This window comes from Octopus bimaculoides, chromosome 1, assembly GCF_046866305.1.
Source record: "Octopus bimaculoides isolate indiv1 chromosome 1, ASM4686630v1, whole genome shotgun sequence".
Classification (NCBI taxonomy): Eukaryota; Metazoa; Mollusca; class Cephalopoda; order Octopoda; family Octopodidae; genus Octopus; species Octopus bimaculoides.
In genome coordinates, this window is record NC_142928.1 from 4,793,319 (window position 1) to 4,813,066 (window position 19,748).

At 39.9% G+C, this 19,748-nt stretch overlaps 1 protein-coding gene across 3 annotated transcripts in view; it reads left to right on the forward strand.

Moving 5' to 3' along the window:
• Nucleotides 1–19,748, forward strand: part of LOC106880950 (axonemal central pair apparatus protein HYDIN) — a 193,311-nt gene that overhangs the window by 157,955 nt on the left and 15,608 nt on the right. For all 3 annotated transcript variants that reach the window (XM_089348067.1, XM_089348075.1, XM_089348084.1), the window contains 10 exons: nucleotides 1,515–1,763; nucleotides 3,469–3,693; nucleotides 4,525–4,663; nucleotides 6,120–6,285; nucleotides 8,634–8,781; nucleotides 11,203–11,410; nucleotides 12,030–12,245; nucleotides 16,010–16,179; nucleotides 18,122–18,320; nucleotides 19,100–19,366. In XM_089348067.1, the coding sequence (XP_089204193.1) occupies nucleotides 1,515–1,763; nucleotides 3,469–3,693; nucleotides 4,525–4,663; nucleotides 6,120–6,285; nucleotides 8,634–8,781; nucleotides 11,203–11,410; nucleotides 12,030–12,245; nucleotides 16,010–16,179; nucleotides 18,122–18,320; nucleotides 19,100–19,366 (1,987 nt within the window). The remainder of the gene's footprint in view (nucleotides 1–1,514; nucleotides 1,764–3,468; nucleotides 3,694–4,524; nucleotides 4,664–6,119; nucleotides 6,286–8,633; nucleotides 8,782–11,202; nucleotides 11,411–12,029; nucleotides 12,246–16,009; nucleotides 16,180–18,121; nucleotides 18,321–19,099; nucleotides 19,367–19,748) is intronic.

The window sequence follows — 19,748 nt, forward strand, 5'->3', positions numbered from 1 at the left end:
GGTTGACTTATTTGACTAAAAGTCAGTGCTCCAGCATGGCCGCAGTCAAATGACTGAAACAAATGAAAGAGTAAAAGACTAATACAATATATTTGTCTGTGTGTGTAGTTTACTGTTCCATTATAGGTAGGATCAAGAAAATAAGTATTCTATCCAGTGAGAAATAAATATCATTTAATATTCACAGAATTTCAAGCAGAGCCACCAACAGTTTCATGCTGTAGAGATACAAAAATTTGGAAGATTTACACATCATGCCTTGTTAGAAAATTACTGTTTTGTAAATCTCACAATGAGAGATATTCAGCAACAGTAGTTTGGAGTAAAGATTGTTTGCCAACATAACATGGCAGTCCTGGTTTAAGACGAATGTTGCTGTAATTTAGCCCCAGGAGACATCGTCTCCAGCTGGCTATACAACACGATCTGTGTCCTTATATTTTCGAACAAGGGAATCTAGCACCCCCACTCAGCTCAAAAAAATATCTGTGTTTTCAAGCAATCTTTCAGGCTTAGTGCATACCAATTTTTGAAAACCAGGATGCTGGTCTATGAGAAAGTCTTACCCACCCACCCTTATGTGTGTGTGTGTGTGTGTGTGTGTGTGTGTGTGTAAATATATATACACACACATATTTATTACTGGTGAAGGCCGGTTTATAGAGTCCTGGGTTTCTCGCCATAAAGGGTACATTTATGGTGTATCTTCAGACCCTAACATTTGTTGGCCGATGACTTCTTTAAAATATGGAGTGGGGAAATGATATGGATGTTCACAAGGGGATTATCTCCCTTTGCTGCTAGCTGTCGCCCTCCAGCCGTGTTGCCATCTTTCAGTGATGAGGGTAAACAATTGAGGGTTATCTCTCTCTCTCCCATCAGCAATCAACTTCCGACTGTGGTGTTATTTTCGCTATTACTTCTAATACGTGGTTCCAAAAATGCCAGCAGAAATCTCCCAAAATGCAAGCATGGCCTGAAAATCCCCACTCTGGAGTTCAGTAATGTCCCTGGTATGTGTGAGCCCTTCAGGATTTCCCCGTGTTCGGCTACGCATAACCCGTAGCTCCTGCTTCATTGACACAGGGACCCAGGTGCCCAAGAGTATGATCCTTACTCTATAAACCGGCCTTCACCAGTAATTAATATAGACTGCTCTGCTTCTTAGAGTGTGCTTCTTCTCCGAATTTATGTTTTTCTAAAACACACACACACACACACATATCTGTAATTGTCCCCTATCACCACTTGACAGCGGTGTTGGTGTGTTTATGTCCCCGTAACTTAACAGTTCAGCAAAAGAGACCAATAGAATAGGCTTTAAAAAAATTAGCCCTAGGGTCAATTTGTTCGATTAGAACCCCTTCAAGGTGGTGCTGCAGCATGGCCACAGCCAAGTACCTGAAACATGTAAAAGATAAAATTCCAATATAGGAATTTTTAATGGAATTCATGGAACTTTACAAATGATTGAAAGAAATGTTTGGATTATTTTTTATTTATATTTTGTGTAGATTTTGTTTAACAAACAAGGAAATTGTTCAGCTGGAATACAGTTGGCAAGTTGTGTTGGATGAAGTACAGTTGAGCAGTAATTTGCCAGAAGAAGAGGTGAACCCCAGTCCTTCTGTACAAACGGACACTTACATTCCGATTACCATTGAACCTGATTATGGCACCATAGCTGCCGAGACGTCCTGCACATTTACTGTGAAATATTCTCCTTTGAAAGCTGCGGAAGTCTCTGGAAAACTTGTTTGTTGGTAATGAAAGTTTCGTTAAATTACTTTATTTGTTTTTAAATGTGGATTGCTTTCTGGGTTATTAAAATACATATGAGACACAGGCATGGTTGTGTGGTAAGAAGCTTGCTTCCAAGCCACATAGTTCCAAGTTCAGTCCCACTGCGTGTTGATGCAGTGTAATGGGTGTTGATGCAGCAGATGTGCAAGATTAAAGAAGAACAGCGATCAAAGTTGTAAACAAATATTTATTACCGTTACTTCGTATAAAGCCAAACCACGACGGACTGGTATAATATAATTCATGTGAGGTATTGAAGAGGGATATTGTAGATTTTCCTTGTATAGTTTGTGTTCTTGTGATTGTGTAGTAGTAAACTACAGATAGAGACAGAGTAATGTTGTAGAGAAAATAAAGTGAGAGTGGTGACCGTGGTGGGACGAGACAACTGCTTTGTTGGTGAGTTACCATAGTTGTCCCTCTGTGCCTTTACACTCAGAGACGGTGCATCGGTCAGCCGGTCAGCCGACTTGGTTCTCACTAACTGGCTTCAGCTTACAGAGTTCTTGTATTTAAAACAAATTAAAACCAGTTAGAAAAGTAGGTGTATTGTAGAGAACAATAAATTTCATTGGGGCAGGGGGCGGGTCAACCTGTTGTCTCAATTCTAACTTTTCATGGCCTAAAAGAGGTTAGGAGGGTCAAGTGGCAAAGACATGAATCGGGCTTAGTAAAGCCACGTGTTAAATGTAACTGCTGTCGCTATTGTTTTTCTGTGAGAAAAGTGGTGTTGAGATGTTAAAGGAAATTGGCAGATCCAGGTTTGAATCTACTCGGTGCCTAAATGAAGTCACTGCATGGCACCTTGAGCAAGTATCTTCTACTATAGCTTCAGGATGACCAAAGCTTTGTGAGTGGATCTGGCAGATGGAAACTGAAAAGAAGCCCATTGTATGTGTGTTTGTGTCTATGTTTGTCCCCACCACCTCTTGACAAGCAGTGTTGGTGTGTTTACATCCCCATAGCTTAGAAGTTTGGCTAAAGAGATTCAGAGATTGGTAGACTGAGTACCAAGCTTTAGAAAAGAAATACTGAGGGCATCAATTCCTTTGACCAAAATTCTTCAAGGTGGTGCCCCCCAGCATGGCCGCAGGTCTAATGACTGACACAAGTAAAAGTTTAGAAAAGCAAAAAGATAAACGATCTCATTGATGGCTGGCCTTTCTAGCAGAGACAACTGGACTAAACAGCTCCCCTGCATAGTGAGGGCCATCTTTTGGAAGAGACAACCCAGACAATTAGGAATAGAATCTGGCTTTCAGCGTATTGACCTTTCTGACAATGCTTTAAGTTCTTCAGTTTATATTTGGAGTTCAAATCCAACTGGAGTCTGCCATTACTGTCATCCTTCTGCATGTTGATGAAATAATTTCTAATTAAGCAATCAATTTGGCCATTGTGACAGGGTGAGATGACAACCTCCTCCCCTGCCTCCTCTCCTCACCTCCCTTCCTCTTCCTCATCTCTTCTTTCTCTTCCCCCTCATTGTCTCTCCCCTCTCCCTCTCCTCCTCTATCTCCTCTCTGTCCTCTCTTGCCTCCACCCTCCTCTCCTTCCAGACTTCTCCTCTCCCTCTGCCTCCTGTTCTCCCCTCCTCCTTTTTCTCCTCTCCTTTTACGCCTCCTCCTTCCTCTACTTACATTTGTTTTCCTTTCCAATATTCAGCATTCCCAACCTTGAAGAAGAAGTCGAAGCACCCACCATTATAATAAAAGCCAAAGGCCTGATGCCATATTGCCATTTTGATGTCAAAGAATCTGACTACATCCGCAATGCTCGCCGAGACCCAAAGCAAAGTGGCCCTGCTGGAGCACCTCCCTCTGCCGTCCTTGATCCCAATATACGAGCCATTGAATTAGAATGTGTTGGACTGCAATCAAAAATTTCCAAGTAAGTTGGCTCCATTTAAAACCTGATTTACCTTAAAATGACTGTTGTTGTTTTCTAAAATACTGGGCCTGAAATTGTTCCTCTCCATCATCATCATCATCATCATCATCATCATCATCTAATGTCCATCTTCCATGCTAGCAACGGTTGGATGGTTTGGCAGAAGCTGGCAAAGCTGGAGAGCTTCACCAAGCTCCGTTGTCTGCTTTGGCATGGTTTCTACTGCTGGATGCCCTTCCTAGTGCCAACCACTCCACAGAGTGTATTGGGTGCTTTATGCATGGTACTAGTACTGACAGGGTCTTCAGGTACCTTGGAAGAGGGAGTAGTATTGAGTGGAGGTGTGTGGTATTGTGCCAGTTAAAAAATTTAGGGTCTAGAGGGTCAGACATTGGTGTTTTGTTGTAGCACAGATACATGGAGACTCTTGTTGGAAAAGAAAAGGAAGTGAATTGGAGAGTGAGATAGATAGATAGAGAGAGAGAGAGAGAGAGAGAGATGATGGCAAAGATGTGTCAAGACACGCCCTTGTAGTGGAAGTTGTGGAGGTTGTTGTGGTGGTTGTTGTGGGGGTGGTGGTGATGGTAAGAGTGATGATGATGATCTTGATGACAGCAATGGTGGTGATGTGAATGACAATGCGGATGATGTGATGATTTTGATGATGATGAGGAGGAGGAGGGAGAGTGGTAATGATGGTGGTGAGGGCAATAGTGATGCTGACATTGAAGATGACACGATAACAAGGAGGATGATGTTAATGATGATGATGATGATGGGTTGCCATTGAATTTGATATTCCTTGTATTTTTCACCATTTATCCATTGCAGAACATTTCCAATTTTCAACCCAACTGACGAGAGATACACCTATGAATGGATTTGTCAAGATGAGAAACCCCCTAAGAGCAATGCAGGCTTCAGCTGTTTAACCTCTCGAGGGTCCGTAAAACCAGGGAAAAAAGCTGAGGTGATTTTTCACTCTTGTGTTTCCACTTCTTATGTGTCCATAGCTTGCACTGGCTGCACCCTATGCAATTTCTACCTACACTTTTTCTACATTATTGAGCAGGGACATTTCCCTGAAGAAATTGGCAATTTTTCTGCTTTCTGCTTTCCTTCTTACTAGTAATTCGGTTTGCTAGATTAACTCTGAGACCCTTCGATTCCCGGCTTTGCTTCCACTCCTGGAATTTCTCTAATTCTACAATAGATTCAGCTGTAAGAACAAGGTTATCAAAATAGAGGAGCTCCCACAGCCAACCAGTTTTGAATTCTTCTGTTATGGCCTGGAAGACTATGGTAAACAAAGGGGCTGAGAACCGATCCTTGGTGAACTCCTGCCCATACACTGAATTTCTTACAGACTTTCACTTTACTGACTACATCCCTATTCATGGCTTGAATGGCTCTCACCAGCCACTCATCTACCCACTGGCTTCTGCAGCAATCACCAGATGAGGGAGTGAGGGACCCTGTCAAAAGCTTCATCCATGTCAACAAATGCCATGTGCAGCATTTTATTTTTGTTGAAATGCTTCTCTCCTGAAGTTGCCTTACAAAGATGATATCATCAGTTGTACTTCTTCTTCCTGGCGCAAAACCCAAACTGCATCTCATCTAGGTTAACTCTCTTCCTAATTAGTTAAGGTGTAACCCTTTCTGTTACCTTCAAGATCTGATTGAGCAGTTTTGAAACCCCTGTAATTATTTGTGTCTCAGGTGTCACTTTTACCTTTGTTGCAGTTGGCTATAAGGCTGCTTAACCAATTGTTGTGTGTGACTCCCTCGTGGATAACCTGGTTAACTATACGGGTGACTAGACTATACCCCACTCCACCAGGTTTTTTTAGCATCTCAGCAGCGATTCCTGATGGGCTGGGAGCTTTCCCTGTCTTCATATCCTTAATTGCTTTATCTACCAAGCTACTGTCGATTTGGATAGCTGGTCTCTCTACTGGGTCAACATTTGGCAGACTCTCCTCCTCCCATTCATTCTCTACATTAAGCAGCCTTTTATAGTGGCACTTCCATGCCTCTTTCTTTGAAGATTCACTAAGTGAAGTTATTATTTGGAATCGACAAAATCATTGAAGCATCAGAAGACATGTTTCATCATTTTTGCTCTTTTATGTTCTGAGTTCAAGCCACACTAAGGTCAACTTTGTCCTTCATCCTTCCAGGATCCATAAAATAAAATATCATTTAAGTACTGATTATGACTAACCGACTTCCCTTAAAACATTGCAGGCCTTGTTCCTAAATCAGTAACCATTATTATTCTTATTGTCATTGTGTCAGCATCTTATCATCATCATCATCATCATCATCATCATCATCTTCCTTTATGAAATTTCATTCTCAGCTGACAAACAGAAATAGTTTTCTGAAAGAATCTTATTTTCTTTTCTCTTTCCCCCAATTAGATGGTATTTGAATTCATGCCATATGAAATCGGTTACAGTGAATCATTTTGGGAGTTTCAAATTGCACAAAAGAATATCAAAATCCCTTTCCTTTTTGTTGCTAATGTCCATGACCCTGACATCTTATTCGACCGATCACACGTATTGCTCAAGCGCCTGGTTGTTGGTAAGTATTCCTTAATCTTATTACCTTAAAAATAATTTCTGACCAATAGTTCAAAATCTTCCGTTTGGAAATCATTTCAGAAGGAAGACCACTTCTCTGATTTTTGTTGTATGTTCCAGTTTCAGTTAAAACAAAGAATTTAGGACTGAATCTTCTCTAACTTCCCATCATGCTTTGTTCCTGGTATAGCAGGAACAGCCTAAACATATTCTCTACTGGATTCCTGGTAATGTGGTAATGAAGGAACATGTAGAAAAAAGAAGACAAAATACTAAAAAATAGACAACAGATCACGTTACAGTTTTCTAGTCATGTTTATGACTCGTTAATGGTGCCCCCCCCCCCTAGCTGTGGTTTACTTTTGTTTTTACAGGAGTGGCTGTGTGGTAAGTAGCTTGCTTACCAACCACATGGTTTTGGGTTCAGTCCCACTACGTGGCACCTTGGGCAAGTGTCTTCTACTATAGCTTCGGGCTGACCAAAGCCTTGTAAGTGGATTTGGTAGACGGAAACTGAAAGAAGCCCGTCGTATATATGTATATGTATGTGTGTGTATATGTTTGTGTGTCTGTGTTTGTCGCCACAACATCGCTTGACAACCGATGCTGGTGTGTTTATGTCCCCGTAACTTAGTGGTTCGGCAAAAGAGGCCGATAGAATAAGTACTAGGCTTACAAAGAATAAGTCTTGGGGTCGATTTGCTCGACTAAAGGTGGTGCTCCAGCATGGCCACAGTCAAATGACTGAAACAAGTAAAAAAAAAAAAAGAAAGAGAGAGAAACAAACAGGATAAACCTTGCGCTTCATCTTGTAAACAAACAAGGCTGAGGCTCTTTGCTGTTGAGGAAATTATTGATGATATTTATTGTTTGAAGAGTTTACACTTTCACCAGTAATGAGTGATTCAAACCATCAAACTGGTAAAAGTAATGAGGAAAATAGCGACTTGGGTGAGTAAATATGGTAGTTAAGAGATGGTCCTCTTACTGTGATTCTGTCCTTTAGTTTGCCTGCAGTCGTCACTCTTCAGCCGTATCTGCAACCATTTATTCATTTTGCTCAGGAGTTCAAGCCTGAGATGGTTCATGTAGAATCTCAGGCTCTGATTTTTAATGCCTTGATTGTTAAACTCTGTTCCCCTGTCTCAGATTCGATAAGTACCTTAATGTAGGATTGAATTAATTGATTTCTGCAAAGAAATGTTTTCATTAAAAGGATCAGAAATGGACAGGTATAAATTGGTAGCTAACGAGCTAGTTCTCATAAATCTAAAAGTCGTATAATGTTGTGTATGATGTCATCATTGTCATGGTGTAAATACATGGCTTAGTGGCTAGCAAATTTGGCTCACAGTCATAAGGTCAGCAGTTCAATTCCTGGTGGTACATTGTGTCCTTCAGCAAGACACTTTACTTGTTGCTCCAATCCTCTCAACTGGCAAAAATGAGTGGTACCTGTAATTACAAAGAGACCAGCCTTGACACATACTGTGTCACACTGAATCTCCATGTGAACCATGTTAAGAGTACTTGTGTCTGTGGAGTACTCAGCCACTTGCACATTAATTTCACAAGCAGGTTGTTCCATCGACTGGATCGAATGGAACCCTCGTTGCCATAACTGACTGAGTGCTGGCATCATTGTTGTTATTGTCATCGTTTAACATCCACCTCTCCTTGTTTACATGGGTCAGACAGTTGTTGAGGGAGGTTTTTCTATGGCTGGATGCCCTTAATGTAAGCGATTCTTGCCTGTTTCCAAGTAAGGTAATATTTCCCAATGGCCAGATAGGTTTTGCAAGGAAAATTGGAAACGACCAATACCATGTGGATGATGACGATGATGATGATGATAGGCATAGGTATGGCTATGCCATAAGAAGTTTGCTTCTCAACTACATGGGTCTAGGTTCAGTCCCACTGTGTGGCACCTTGGGAAAGTGTCTTCTACTGTAGCCTCAGGCTGCCCAAAGCTTTGTGAGTGGACTTGGTGAATGAAAACTGAAAGAAGTCCACCATGTGTGTGTGTTTGCCCACTGCCACTGCTCGATAACCATTGTTGGTGTATTTACACACCAGTAACTTAGTGGTTTAGCAAAGGAGACTGATAAACTAAATACCAGGTTTAATAAAGAAAAAAAAAACCGAATCCTGAGGTTGATTCATTCAACTGAAACTTCTTCAAGGCAGTGCCCCAGCATGGCCACAGTCGAATGACTGAAACAAATAAGAGATAAAAGATGAACAATGCCCATGCGATGCCAAAACATGAAGACCCACACCTGCAGACAATTCATCTTTATTGAACAAATGTTTTCTTTTTTCTCTTCTGCCTGATTCCTTTTGCAGACCATTCTATAACAGAAATCGTTCATCTTGTGAACAACGAAGAATGTGAATTTGAATTTGCTTTCACAGAAGACAGTATCTTCTCTGCTGGAGTTCCTTCCAAGTTAAGAATAGAACCAATGTCAGGAACAGTGGCACCGAAATCACGGTAACAACTTGTTGGAATCACTTTCTTTTTTTCTTTTTTCCTTTTTTCCTTTTTTTTTTTATTAACAACAATTACTGAACATGAACTTTTGATGTGAAATAAGCCTAAATATTATATGAATATTATCATTATGTAATCAAAGCACCGAGACCTCGTTAGGAGGACGAGGATGGCGGCAGTGGCAGCATTGCTGCTTGTTGTTGTTGTTCTTCTTCAGTTCTTTTTCGTTTTTTCTTGGTCCCTTTGCTGCCATTCCTCACTTCCTCCACCTTCAGAGAAAGTCAACATAAGAGATGCAAGGTACAGAGTGTGCAATTAAAACAGCATTTCCTGCTCAGAAGGCAAAGAGTATGTATAAACCCCATATGCTGTATGCAAGCACTGGACACCACGCAAGAGATGTAGTGAAACCAGAGGAAGATTACCAGAGAACGTAAGCTTCATATGTGACAGGTACACCGGAGCAGTACATACTATGAGCTCACTGGGAACAGGTGCTCGTAAATGCCCAAATGGCTCAGTGAAAGTGGTCAATAGCTTTTGTTACCTGGGAGATGTAATTAGCAAGGAAGGTGGGTGCTCCCAAAGTATGGGAGCCAGGATAAGAACAGACTGGAAAAGTTCAGGGAGCTTCCGCTGCTGCTGCTGCTGCTGCTGCTGCTGGTAACAAAGTTTTTTTCCCTCAGAGAGAAGGGCAGATTGTATGAAGGTAGTGAAATGTGAGCCCTGAATGAACAGGACAAGCAAAAGCTAGAAAGAAATGAAGTAAGCATGGTCTGCTGGATGTGCAACGTCAGTGTGCTTAAATGGTTATGTATAAGTGTGTTGAGAGTAAAACTTTGTACATAAGAGGAATTAGATGTTGTGTGCAAGAAAGGAAATTGTGTTGGTATGGACATGTTATGCTTATGGATGAGGACAGCTGTGTAAAGAAGTGCTGATCATTTAATTCTTCAGCCTTTGAACTGACCAGACCTGATCCAAATATTCTGTTTGTTGTACAGACTGGCTAGATCAGGCCTCTCACACCTACATCCATCAAATGTAAATAATGAATGGTGGACTGTGCCTACACCCGAATGTTACGTGCAGTACTCAACATCCCTTGGAGAAACAATAGAGAAACAATTCTTAACTCTTTCAATACCAACCTGCTTGAAACAGTCTCTGGTTCTGAGTACAAATGTCTTGTTTTCATAAGTTTTGAATTAAAATCTTCCATCAAACCTTAGTCACAATTTATGTTCCTAACACTAGCTGAATGATAACTAAGTTATTTTACTAAATTCTTTGTTATATTTAAAATTAATTGAAAGAAACACAGAGCATCTCAAAATAAATACAGTAACAAAAGGGTTAAAATATGTAATAGAGAAACAATTCTTATCCCTTTCGAGACCAACCCGGCTGAAACCAGCTCTGGTTCTGAGTACAAATGTCTTGTTTTCATAAGTTTTGAATTAAAATCTTCCACCAAACCTTAGTCACGATTTATGTTGCTAACACTAGCTAAATGGTAACTAAGTTATTTTACTAAATTCTTTGTTATATTTAAAGTAATTGAAAGGAACAAAGAGCATCTCAAAATAAATATAGTAACGAAAGGGTTAAACTTGTAAAAACTAACACTTCCTTTTTCTGAACTGAGATTTGAAACCGAATCTAAGGATTCTCGCTTGTCTGATCCACCACTGGCCAAACAGGTGCGAAAGAAATTTCTTTATCCTGTCAAAAAGTGATGGATGGTTTTCTCTTTGACCTACAACTTGAGCCATGTCATTTAAGGTTCAAGTGGACAGGAGGCGACCTACATAAGTAGAAATTACTCCCGTAGTATGTCTGTCCTGCTAGCTGTCCTGACCATTATAAATACAGCAATCCGTTAAGGTACAGCAGAGAGCCATCACCAGGTGAACTGTCAAGAGACAGCTTTGCACCAGTTAAGCAGGCAACAGAGAACCACATTATTCAACATGAATGACCCAACACAGTAGCAATCACAGAACAAACAGACACCACTGAATGACCAACGCCCACACAGACACAAAACATGTCCGTTTCTACCTCATCATATCGACACAGTATTTACCTTGTTAATTCCTTCTTGGCCAGCTTGAAGTAAGTTGGTAATGTCATGTAGTGAGATTTTTGGTGTATACAACAAATAAATGCAAGTGTCGTTTAAATAAATCATTTAACCCGCAGTCTGATGTTTTCCCATTGTTTTACTTTGATGCCGTCCACATGCCTACCTCGTCTGCTTCTTCGACATCTTTTGTTACACCTTTCCCACTACAAACTGGTAACAAGTCTGTATTTCTACACATCACTGCTTAGCACTGTCCTCCCTGCACTTATTGAATGGTGGTTCTGTTTTATTGTTTGACTCCAAATGTTTTATTGTTTCTGCTCTGTTTACAGGTTTCCTATCAGTATACATTTCCTGCCTTTAGTGTCAAAGATTGTCAGCTTCAACGCATCATGCGTTGTGACAGGAAAGGCAACCCCTTTACAGCTGAACATCAAAGGGGGAGGGTATTCTGTGAACTGTGCTGTTTTCTGTGCTGATTCAGAAGGGATTGTCATGGAACTTACTAAAACAGGCGACAATGAAATTGACTTTGGATCTGTAAGATCTTCCTTTTTGTTTTTCTTTTATCCATATCTTTTAATTCTTCAGAAGGAAATCTAAAAACAAATTTGCTTGTCTTTGACTTTAAATGAATGTCATTGCAGTTAAGCCTAATTTTATCAACTACCCTACCATATTATCAACTACCCTCTGTCTCTCTCTCTCTCTCCTTGTCTCTTTCTGTGTGTGTGTCTCTCTCTCTCTTTCTCACTCCTCTCCTCGTCTCTTTTTCTCTCTTTCTCTGTGTGTGTCCATCCCTCTCTCTTTCTCCTCTCTCTCTATCTCTCTCTCTCTCTCAGAGGTGAGCACAGTGCTCCATTGAACTCTCAGATTCTAAGTTCAAATTTCTCTATGGTCAGTAAAATAAATACCAGTCATTTACTGGGATTATCTAATTGATACAACCACACCTAATCTACAAATGTCAGCTTACAATAAACTTTACTTAAAACCCCTGTAGGCCCTATTGTAGAGTATGCTAAAGATTTACAAAAGGGTTTAACTGTGCCTTATATTCTGGGCTTCACCTCTGCAGCAGTCAGAGGCTAAAATGTTTGCAAAATCATTTTTTATGTTTTTGTTTTTGCATTCTTCCAATTTTTTTTGTCTTTTCCAGGTTGAAATTAATGAAAAGTCAACAAGGACTGTGGTTATATCAAACAGTTGTAAAATTAATTTTGAGTACAAGTGGGTCCTGAATGAGAAAGCCAGTCAGTTGCTTAAAATAACCCCTCTTTCGGGGTTTGTTAAGACTGGTTTCAAAAACGAGTCCAGGATCGATTTCTGCCCCAATAAAAAACTGTCTTTGACTGGATGTAAAGTTTACTTGAAGGTTTGTTGTATTTTGTTATTAATTCTTTAAAATGGATTCTATTCACACTCTGACCTTTCACCAGGCAAACAGTCATTTCTCTTGGTTCCATTCCCTCTCTCAACTAAGAGGTCTTTGTTTTGCAAGCTGCTTGGCGACCCCACTGGTGCTGGTGTCACGTAAAAAGCACCCAGTATACTCTGTTAAGTGGTTGGCATTAGGGAGGGCATCCTGCTGTAGAAACCATGCCAAAACAGACAAAAGGAACCTGGTGTAGCTCTCCAGTTTGCCAGCTCTTGTCAAGCTGTCTAACCCATGCCAGCATGGAAAACGATGAAGACAATGACGATGATGATGATAATATTCAACCATTATCATTCATTATCATTAATTAACATCTGATTAACATCAGATATTCCTTGTTTGTTGTCGGTCAGCTGGGTTTGCTGTTCAATATCACCATTGGACATTCCTTGTAAGTCTTTCATCATTTCCTGTGTGAGGCCAGCATCATGAGATCTAACCTAACCACAGTTTGTGGAGTCCCATATTCATATAGGTGCATTATAGGTGTTGGCATGGCTGTATGGTGATAAGTTTGCTTACCAACCACATGGTTCTGAGTTCAGTCCCGCTGCATGGCACCTTGGGCAAGTGTCTTCTACTATAGCCTCGGGCCGACCAAGGCCTTTTGAGTGGATTTGGTAGACAGAAACTGGAAGAAGCCTGTTGTGTATATATGTGTATGTGTGTGTCTTTGTGTCTGTTTGTCCTCCACCATTTCTTGACAACTGGTATTGATGTGTTTACATCCTTGTAACTCAGCAGTTCAGCAAAAGAGAATGATAGAATAAGAGTTAGCTTAAAAAAAGAATAAATAGCAGGGTTAATTCGTTCAACTAAAGTTTTTCAAACAGTGCTCCAGCATGAGCACAGTCTAGTGACTGGCACAAATAAAAGATGAAATACATATCATGTATTTATGTAGGTAGGTAGGTAGGTAGGGTAGCTGTGTGGTAAGAAACTTGCTTTCTAACCACATGGTTCTGGGTTCAGTCCCACTGTGTACCACCTTAGGTAAGTGTCTTCTACTGTAGTCTCGGGCCAACCAAAGCCTTGTGAATGGATTTGATAGACAGAAACTGAAAGAAGCCCGTTGTGTGTATATATATATATATATATATATATATATATGTGTATGTATGTATGTATGTATATATTTGTGTCTGTGTTTGATCCCCTCCCCCACCATCACTTGACAATCGATGTTGGTGTGTTTACATCCCTGTAACTTAGCAGTTCAGCAAAAGATTCCAATAGAATAAGTACTAGGTTTATAAAAGAATAAGTCTTGGGGTCGATTTGTTCGATTTGTTTGACTAAAGGCGGTGCTCCAGCATGGCCACAGTCAAGTGACTGAAACAAGTAAAAGAGTAAAAGAACATGCAAATGAAAGTGTGTTGTCTGCATTGAACATCTTCTGGACGTTGAATCCGTTTTATATGCTGTACATGTTGTGTATGCAAGGCTGCATGGCAACCTCACTATGGTAAAAAGGTATCCAGTCCATTCTTGGAGGTGGTTGGCATTAGGAAGGACATTCAACCATAAAAAAACCCAAGACAATGTAGACAGTGGAGCTTGGCAAGGTGTTTGGACTGGTTGGATCTTGTTGAACCATCTTAACCCATGCCATCATAGAACATTGAATGATGATAATCTTAGACAGTTCTATATTTAAGAGATGAGGAATTATGTACATTATTTACATTATTTACATTTGATGGATATTTGTCCTCATCTTATTTGTTGTTAACACAACGTTTTAGCTTTCATCAGGTATCTTGGAGAAATTTCAAACCTGGGTTCTCATTCCTAAGGTATTTTTCATCGTTGTTATTGTTGTTGCTGTTGTTGTTGTTGTTATGTCACTGCCTGGAATCGAACTCGGAATCTTGGGGTTAGTACCCCGTACTCTTAACCACTACACCATATGCAGCTCTTGTAATGTGAACATTATCAGTTACATATGGCGTAGTGGTTAAGAGCACAGGCTACTAACCCCAAGATTCCGAGTTCGATTCCAGCCAGTGACCTGAATAATAATAATAATAATAATAACGTTGAAAAATGCCTTAGGAATGAGAACCCAGGTTTGAAATTTCCCCAAGACACCTGATGAAGGCTGGAGGGTATATCAGCCAAAATGTTGTGCCAACAACAAACAAGATGAGGTCAAATGTAAATAATGTAGATAATCTTAGTGTTAACAACATCAACCGTATTATGAATTTCTAAGACAGGAAGAAGTCCTCATAGTCCTCATATTGAAGAGTGGTGGGGTGGGGGTAGTAATTGAATGGATTGAACCTATGACCTGGTTGTTTCAAATTTTGTTGATCTCAGTATGAATTGAACTCATAGAAGCAGACCAAATGTTTGCGGGTTGGAATCTATGGAGTCTGAAGAATATCTCATATTAAGGCAAGACTAACACCTCAGACGTAGGGAAACACTCCTAGATTGAAGATGCTCTCACTCAGCGAGAATAAAACCCAGGCAAACCAAATATGGCATACATCTATCAAAAAACATAATATTCAAATTTCCACATTATCTATTCATGACCTAATTATAAATTCAAAATGACTGACCAAGGCAAACATACCTTTCTCTTAGTTTCTACCAAACTATCAAAGATAATGTGCTCTAACTTGGAATACCAACAAATTGGGGTGCAGGCTAGATGCTGAGTCAAAGACATTGATGAAGTTGGCCTAGATTTCGTTGTGGGGTTGTTCATAGCCATTTGCGGCAGTTCAAGGGTTTTTGACCCCTGGGTAGTAGAATTTGAGTGCCTCTAGAAGATGAACAAATGAAGAGTATCTAATCACACTAGAACATCATCTAGTAATACACATGCAAACTTTCAGCCTATTACATCAATTATTCTCGGAGACCTAAAGATTGCTACTCATAGTCAGAAATGTAATTTTGAGAAAAATGCAAGAAAATGCTGGAAATGGTTGATTTTACAACAATGCCCTACTACACAAGGATAATATCCACATTTTAATGAAATATTTGCAGTTTTGCACAGTCTAATAATGTCCAGAGCCATATCCTTTGCTATTTTTCTGAGATTTTGCTATCTAAAATCTGAGGTATTAGTCTTGCCCTAAATTACAAATTAAACGCAGCTTTTGTAATGTGAATGCTATCAGTTGCACCTTGGCAGAGTTTATGCATTTTAATTAGGAACCTTCAATCATTGGGCAATAAACTGTACTTGTGAAGACCTGTTGAGTCAAGTGAAGTTGTTGTCGTGGCCGATGACAGTGCTGCCTGACTGGTCCCGTGCCGGTGGCATGTAAAAAGCACCATTCGAGCGTGATAGTTGCCAGTGCCTCCTGACTGGCCCTCGTGCTGGTGGCATGTAAAAGCACCCATTACACTCTCAGAGTGGTTGGTGTTAGGAAGGGCATCCAGCCGTAGTAGAAACTCTGCCAGATCAGATTGGAGCCCGGTGCAGCCTTCTGGCTTGCCAGCCCTCAGTCAAACTGAGTCAACCCATGCCAGCATGGAAAGCAGAAGTTAAACGACGACGATGATGATGATGATGATACCAAATTGGGAAGCTTTCTCCAGATGCTATCTCACAACAGATTTGGTGTATATTATAAAACACACACTCACTATTATGTGTGCAGCTGAGAATATCTTGTATATTTTATTGTAGAATATATCTTTCACCTGTCATTTCCTAACTTCATTATTCTCTTCAGATCTCCAATGGACCAACTTACAACATCTTCATAACTGGTGACGCTGGTTTTCCAAACCTTGAGTTCTCGTTTTTAACATACAACTTTGGTAACACCTTCATTCACAAGGCAGGTATGGAACAGAAGATTGCTGTGCTTCAAGTTCGAAATAACGACAAAAAGGATATTAGGTGAGATGTTAGAAACAGTGTGAACATTATTTTCTCTTTTTAACTCGTATAAAGTCATTTTATTGTCTTTTGTTAGTTTTTTCATATGGGGTAGGCAGTGGTGGGAGATCCTGCGCTTGACTAGTGTCAACACTATATATTCTTACCAGCTGTCTCTATCAGTAAGAATATGGTACCTGCTCACTCTCTTTTATCTCACACCATTTTTTTGCCTGTAAATTCTGCTTAACCATTTCCCTACCAATACTTGATGATGATAAGAATCTCTCACAGTCCAAGAACGATGGTTTTGCGATTTCCTGCTGAGCAAACTGTACAAATGATTTGTTTATAAGAGATCAAGTGTTTGTGTTGTGCTGGAGAAGACCTGTGAAGCCAAGGGAAACCATAGTTGTGATCGCTGCCAGTGTCATGTAAATGGCACCCATGCCGGTGGCATTTAAAAAGCACCCATTAACCTCTCAGAGTGGTTGGCATGTTAGGAAGGGCGTCCAGCCTTAGAAACCATACCGAATCAGACTAGTACCTGGTGCAGCTCCCCAGCTTGCCAGCTACAGTCAAACCGTCCAACCCATGCCAGCATGGAAAGCAGGCGCTAAATGATGATGATGATTAGTTCATTCCTTCCCTCGAATCGACACGGCTTGAAGAGGTGCACAGATTATCACTCATCGGAACAACATGAGATGAAGTATTTTGCTGAGGAATTGAAACCACAATCTTGCAATTAGGGTTAACCACTAAGCCATGCACTCTTGACAAGCTTTTAATTAACGATTCGTATTAAGACGTATGGCCCAGCCAATGGGGAGCATCGTATGAAAGCTACAACAACACTTTATGTATTACCAACCCTGCCCTCCTCCTCCTCTTCCCTGGTCCATCCCCCCTCCTACCAAACCCTCCTACCTCTATACACGTCCATCATTCACTGCCTTCATTTCTATCATTTTCCTTTTTCGCTCCTTTCACATTCTCCTCAACTCGTCCACCCACCATGCCATCCTAGATTCTCTCCCTTGGTTCCCTCTCCTTCTTCCACCTTCTTGTTCCTTGACAGTTTGCCTTGTCACCTCATCTCCACTCTCCTTTCTCCCTTTCTGGGGTGACCATGTGTCCCCTCTACACCAAGACATGCATCCTTGTCCCTCTTTTCTAATTTAGCCTCTTTATACCCAGTGCAAAGCCACCTCCCTCAATACTACACCCTCCCCCCACTCTCTCATGGTATCTTTTCTTGCAAGTTATTTGGTGACCTCACTGGTGCCAGTGCCATGGAAGAAGCACACAGAACACTCTGTGAAGTGTTTGGCATTAGGAAAGGCATCCAGCTGGAGAAACCAGGCCAAAGACACTGGAGCATGATACAATTCTCCAACTCATCGAATCCTGTTGAATCATCCAAACCATGGCAGCATTGAAAACAGAAGTTAAATGATGATGATGATGATGATGATGATGATGATGATGATGATGATGATGATTGCTATGTGTTTGTATAAGTGTGTATATATTTTGTGTGTTGTGTGTTGGTTAACATTTGTGTGTGTTTTTAAATTACTGACCTACAAGTGGTGATGTTGTTATCATTTCCCCCATCAATAAGTTATCCATTGATTTTGTATTTTAAAAAACACGTAAAATAAAAGATCCTTCATCCGAAAAACAGGTAAAAGTTATCAGCAGGAATGGCATCTGTCTATAAAACAAGGCTTCGATAATCATCTGATCCATGCTGGCATGGAAAAATGGATGTAAAAGTGAATGAATTATAATTTGTGAATAAAAATGGGAATTTTCATGTTTTTTAATCTGAGAAAGAAATAATCCTGCCTTGAATGGCATAATCCCCCCCCCCCCCCTGCAACCAAATCTATTTTTATTTTACAAATTTTAACAGTTTTTTTTTTTAACTTACCATTTTCCTTTTTTTGCATTTTAGTTTGGATTGTCTTTACACTCCAACCAAACAGTTAATGTATGAATTTAAAGCCACCAAGATTGAACCAAAGAAAAGTGTTACAATCTCCTTTTCATTTTATCCAAGAAAACCTATGAAATATACCGAAAGTGTTCCATTCTTAATAAATGGTCTTTCAACTCAAAATGTTACTTTCATTGGTCGAGGTATTGAAATGCAGGTAAAATACCCGCTAGATATTTTTGTGTCTTTTTTTTTTCTTTCTTTTTCATAGAATATTTAATTAAAATTCAAGTTTTGATATTTCATTTTAGCTTTTTGGTGCTGAATCTAGAAGAATGCAGTAGTTTAAGGCTAAAACTCAGTATTCTTCAGTTAACTCTTCTTTCTTCTTCAGATGCCATGTCCGGAATGTAGGACATAGGCAGTCATGTTCTGCCACAATTCTCTGTTCTTTGTTTTCTGTAACAGCTCCTATCTCTGTTGTTAAAATCCCTCTTTCTTCCAACCAGTCCACCAGGCTTGACATCTATATCACCTGTCTTCTTCTTCTGCTTCCCTTCAATCTTTCTTGCCATCACTAAATTCTGAAGGCCCTTTCCAGCCAAATATTACTGCAATAACTAATAATCGTCAAACACACAACTCCTATCAATATAATTTTTATTAATCTTTAACAAATTCGTTAAGTATTTTCATTAAATGTCTTTAAATATTTAAAAGTGGTAACGACACAAAAGAACAAATGAATTATTGTTTATAAAGCAGGAAATTTTTTTCATGAATTATACTTTTTAATTTTATTTTAGAAATGTATCAGATGAGGCGGGGGTTGAAAAGTTATAATTCCATGAAGGGACCAAACAATGTAAGAAGTTTGTTAACCCCCATGTTAATTCAGGAATCTTTTAGAGTCTTTTACTTGTTTCAGTTATTAGATTGTGGCCATACTGGGGCACTGCCTTGTTTAACTTTTGTTTATTTTTCTCTCTGTTTAAGGTCGAAGTAGCAGATAATAGGAAAATTGTGAGACTTGATTCTCATGAAGTAGGCAGTGTCATTAAAAGGATTGTTCCAATTGTCAACCGAACTCCAGCTTCCGTTACATTCAGTATTGTTTGTACTCCAAATTGTACTCAACTCAAAGAAAGTGGAGTACTGACCATTTTCCCAGCATCTTCCATCACTCTTGCAGCTATGAGTGGCAGCACAAAGATACAAATTGTCTTCAATCCAAAATCAAGAATTCCTCAATTTTCAGAAGAGGTAAACTTTATTTCCAGAAAAATGTTTCCAGACAACTGAAGTTGTGGTTGCAATGTTAAGTATTTCACTTCCCAACCATTTGGTTTTAGGTTCAGTCCTGCTTCACGGCACCTTGGGCTTGTCTCCCTAGGCTGACCAATGCTTTGTCGAGTGGATTTGGGAGTAGATGGGAAGTGCAAGTGAAAGAAGTCCATCATATATATATATATATATATATATATATATATACCGGAGTAAGCACATGAAATGTGCAACAAGGCAGAAAAAAGAGTACTCAAATACCAGAGGTAGAGTAATATGCTTTATTTAAAAGCAGCAGAAATATAACAAAAAAAACCGTTACTCTGAGTTTCACGTTCCCGTTCATCGGACAGTTTTGTTC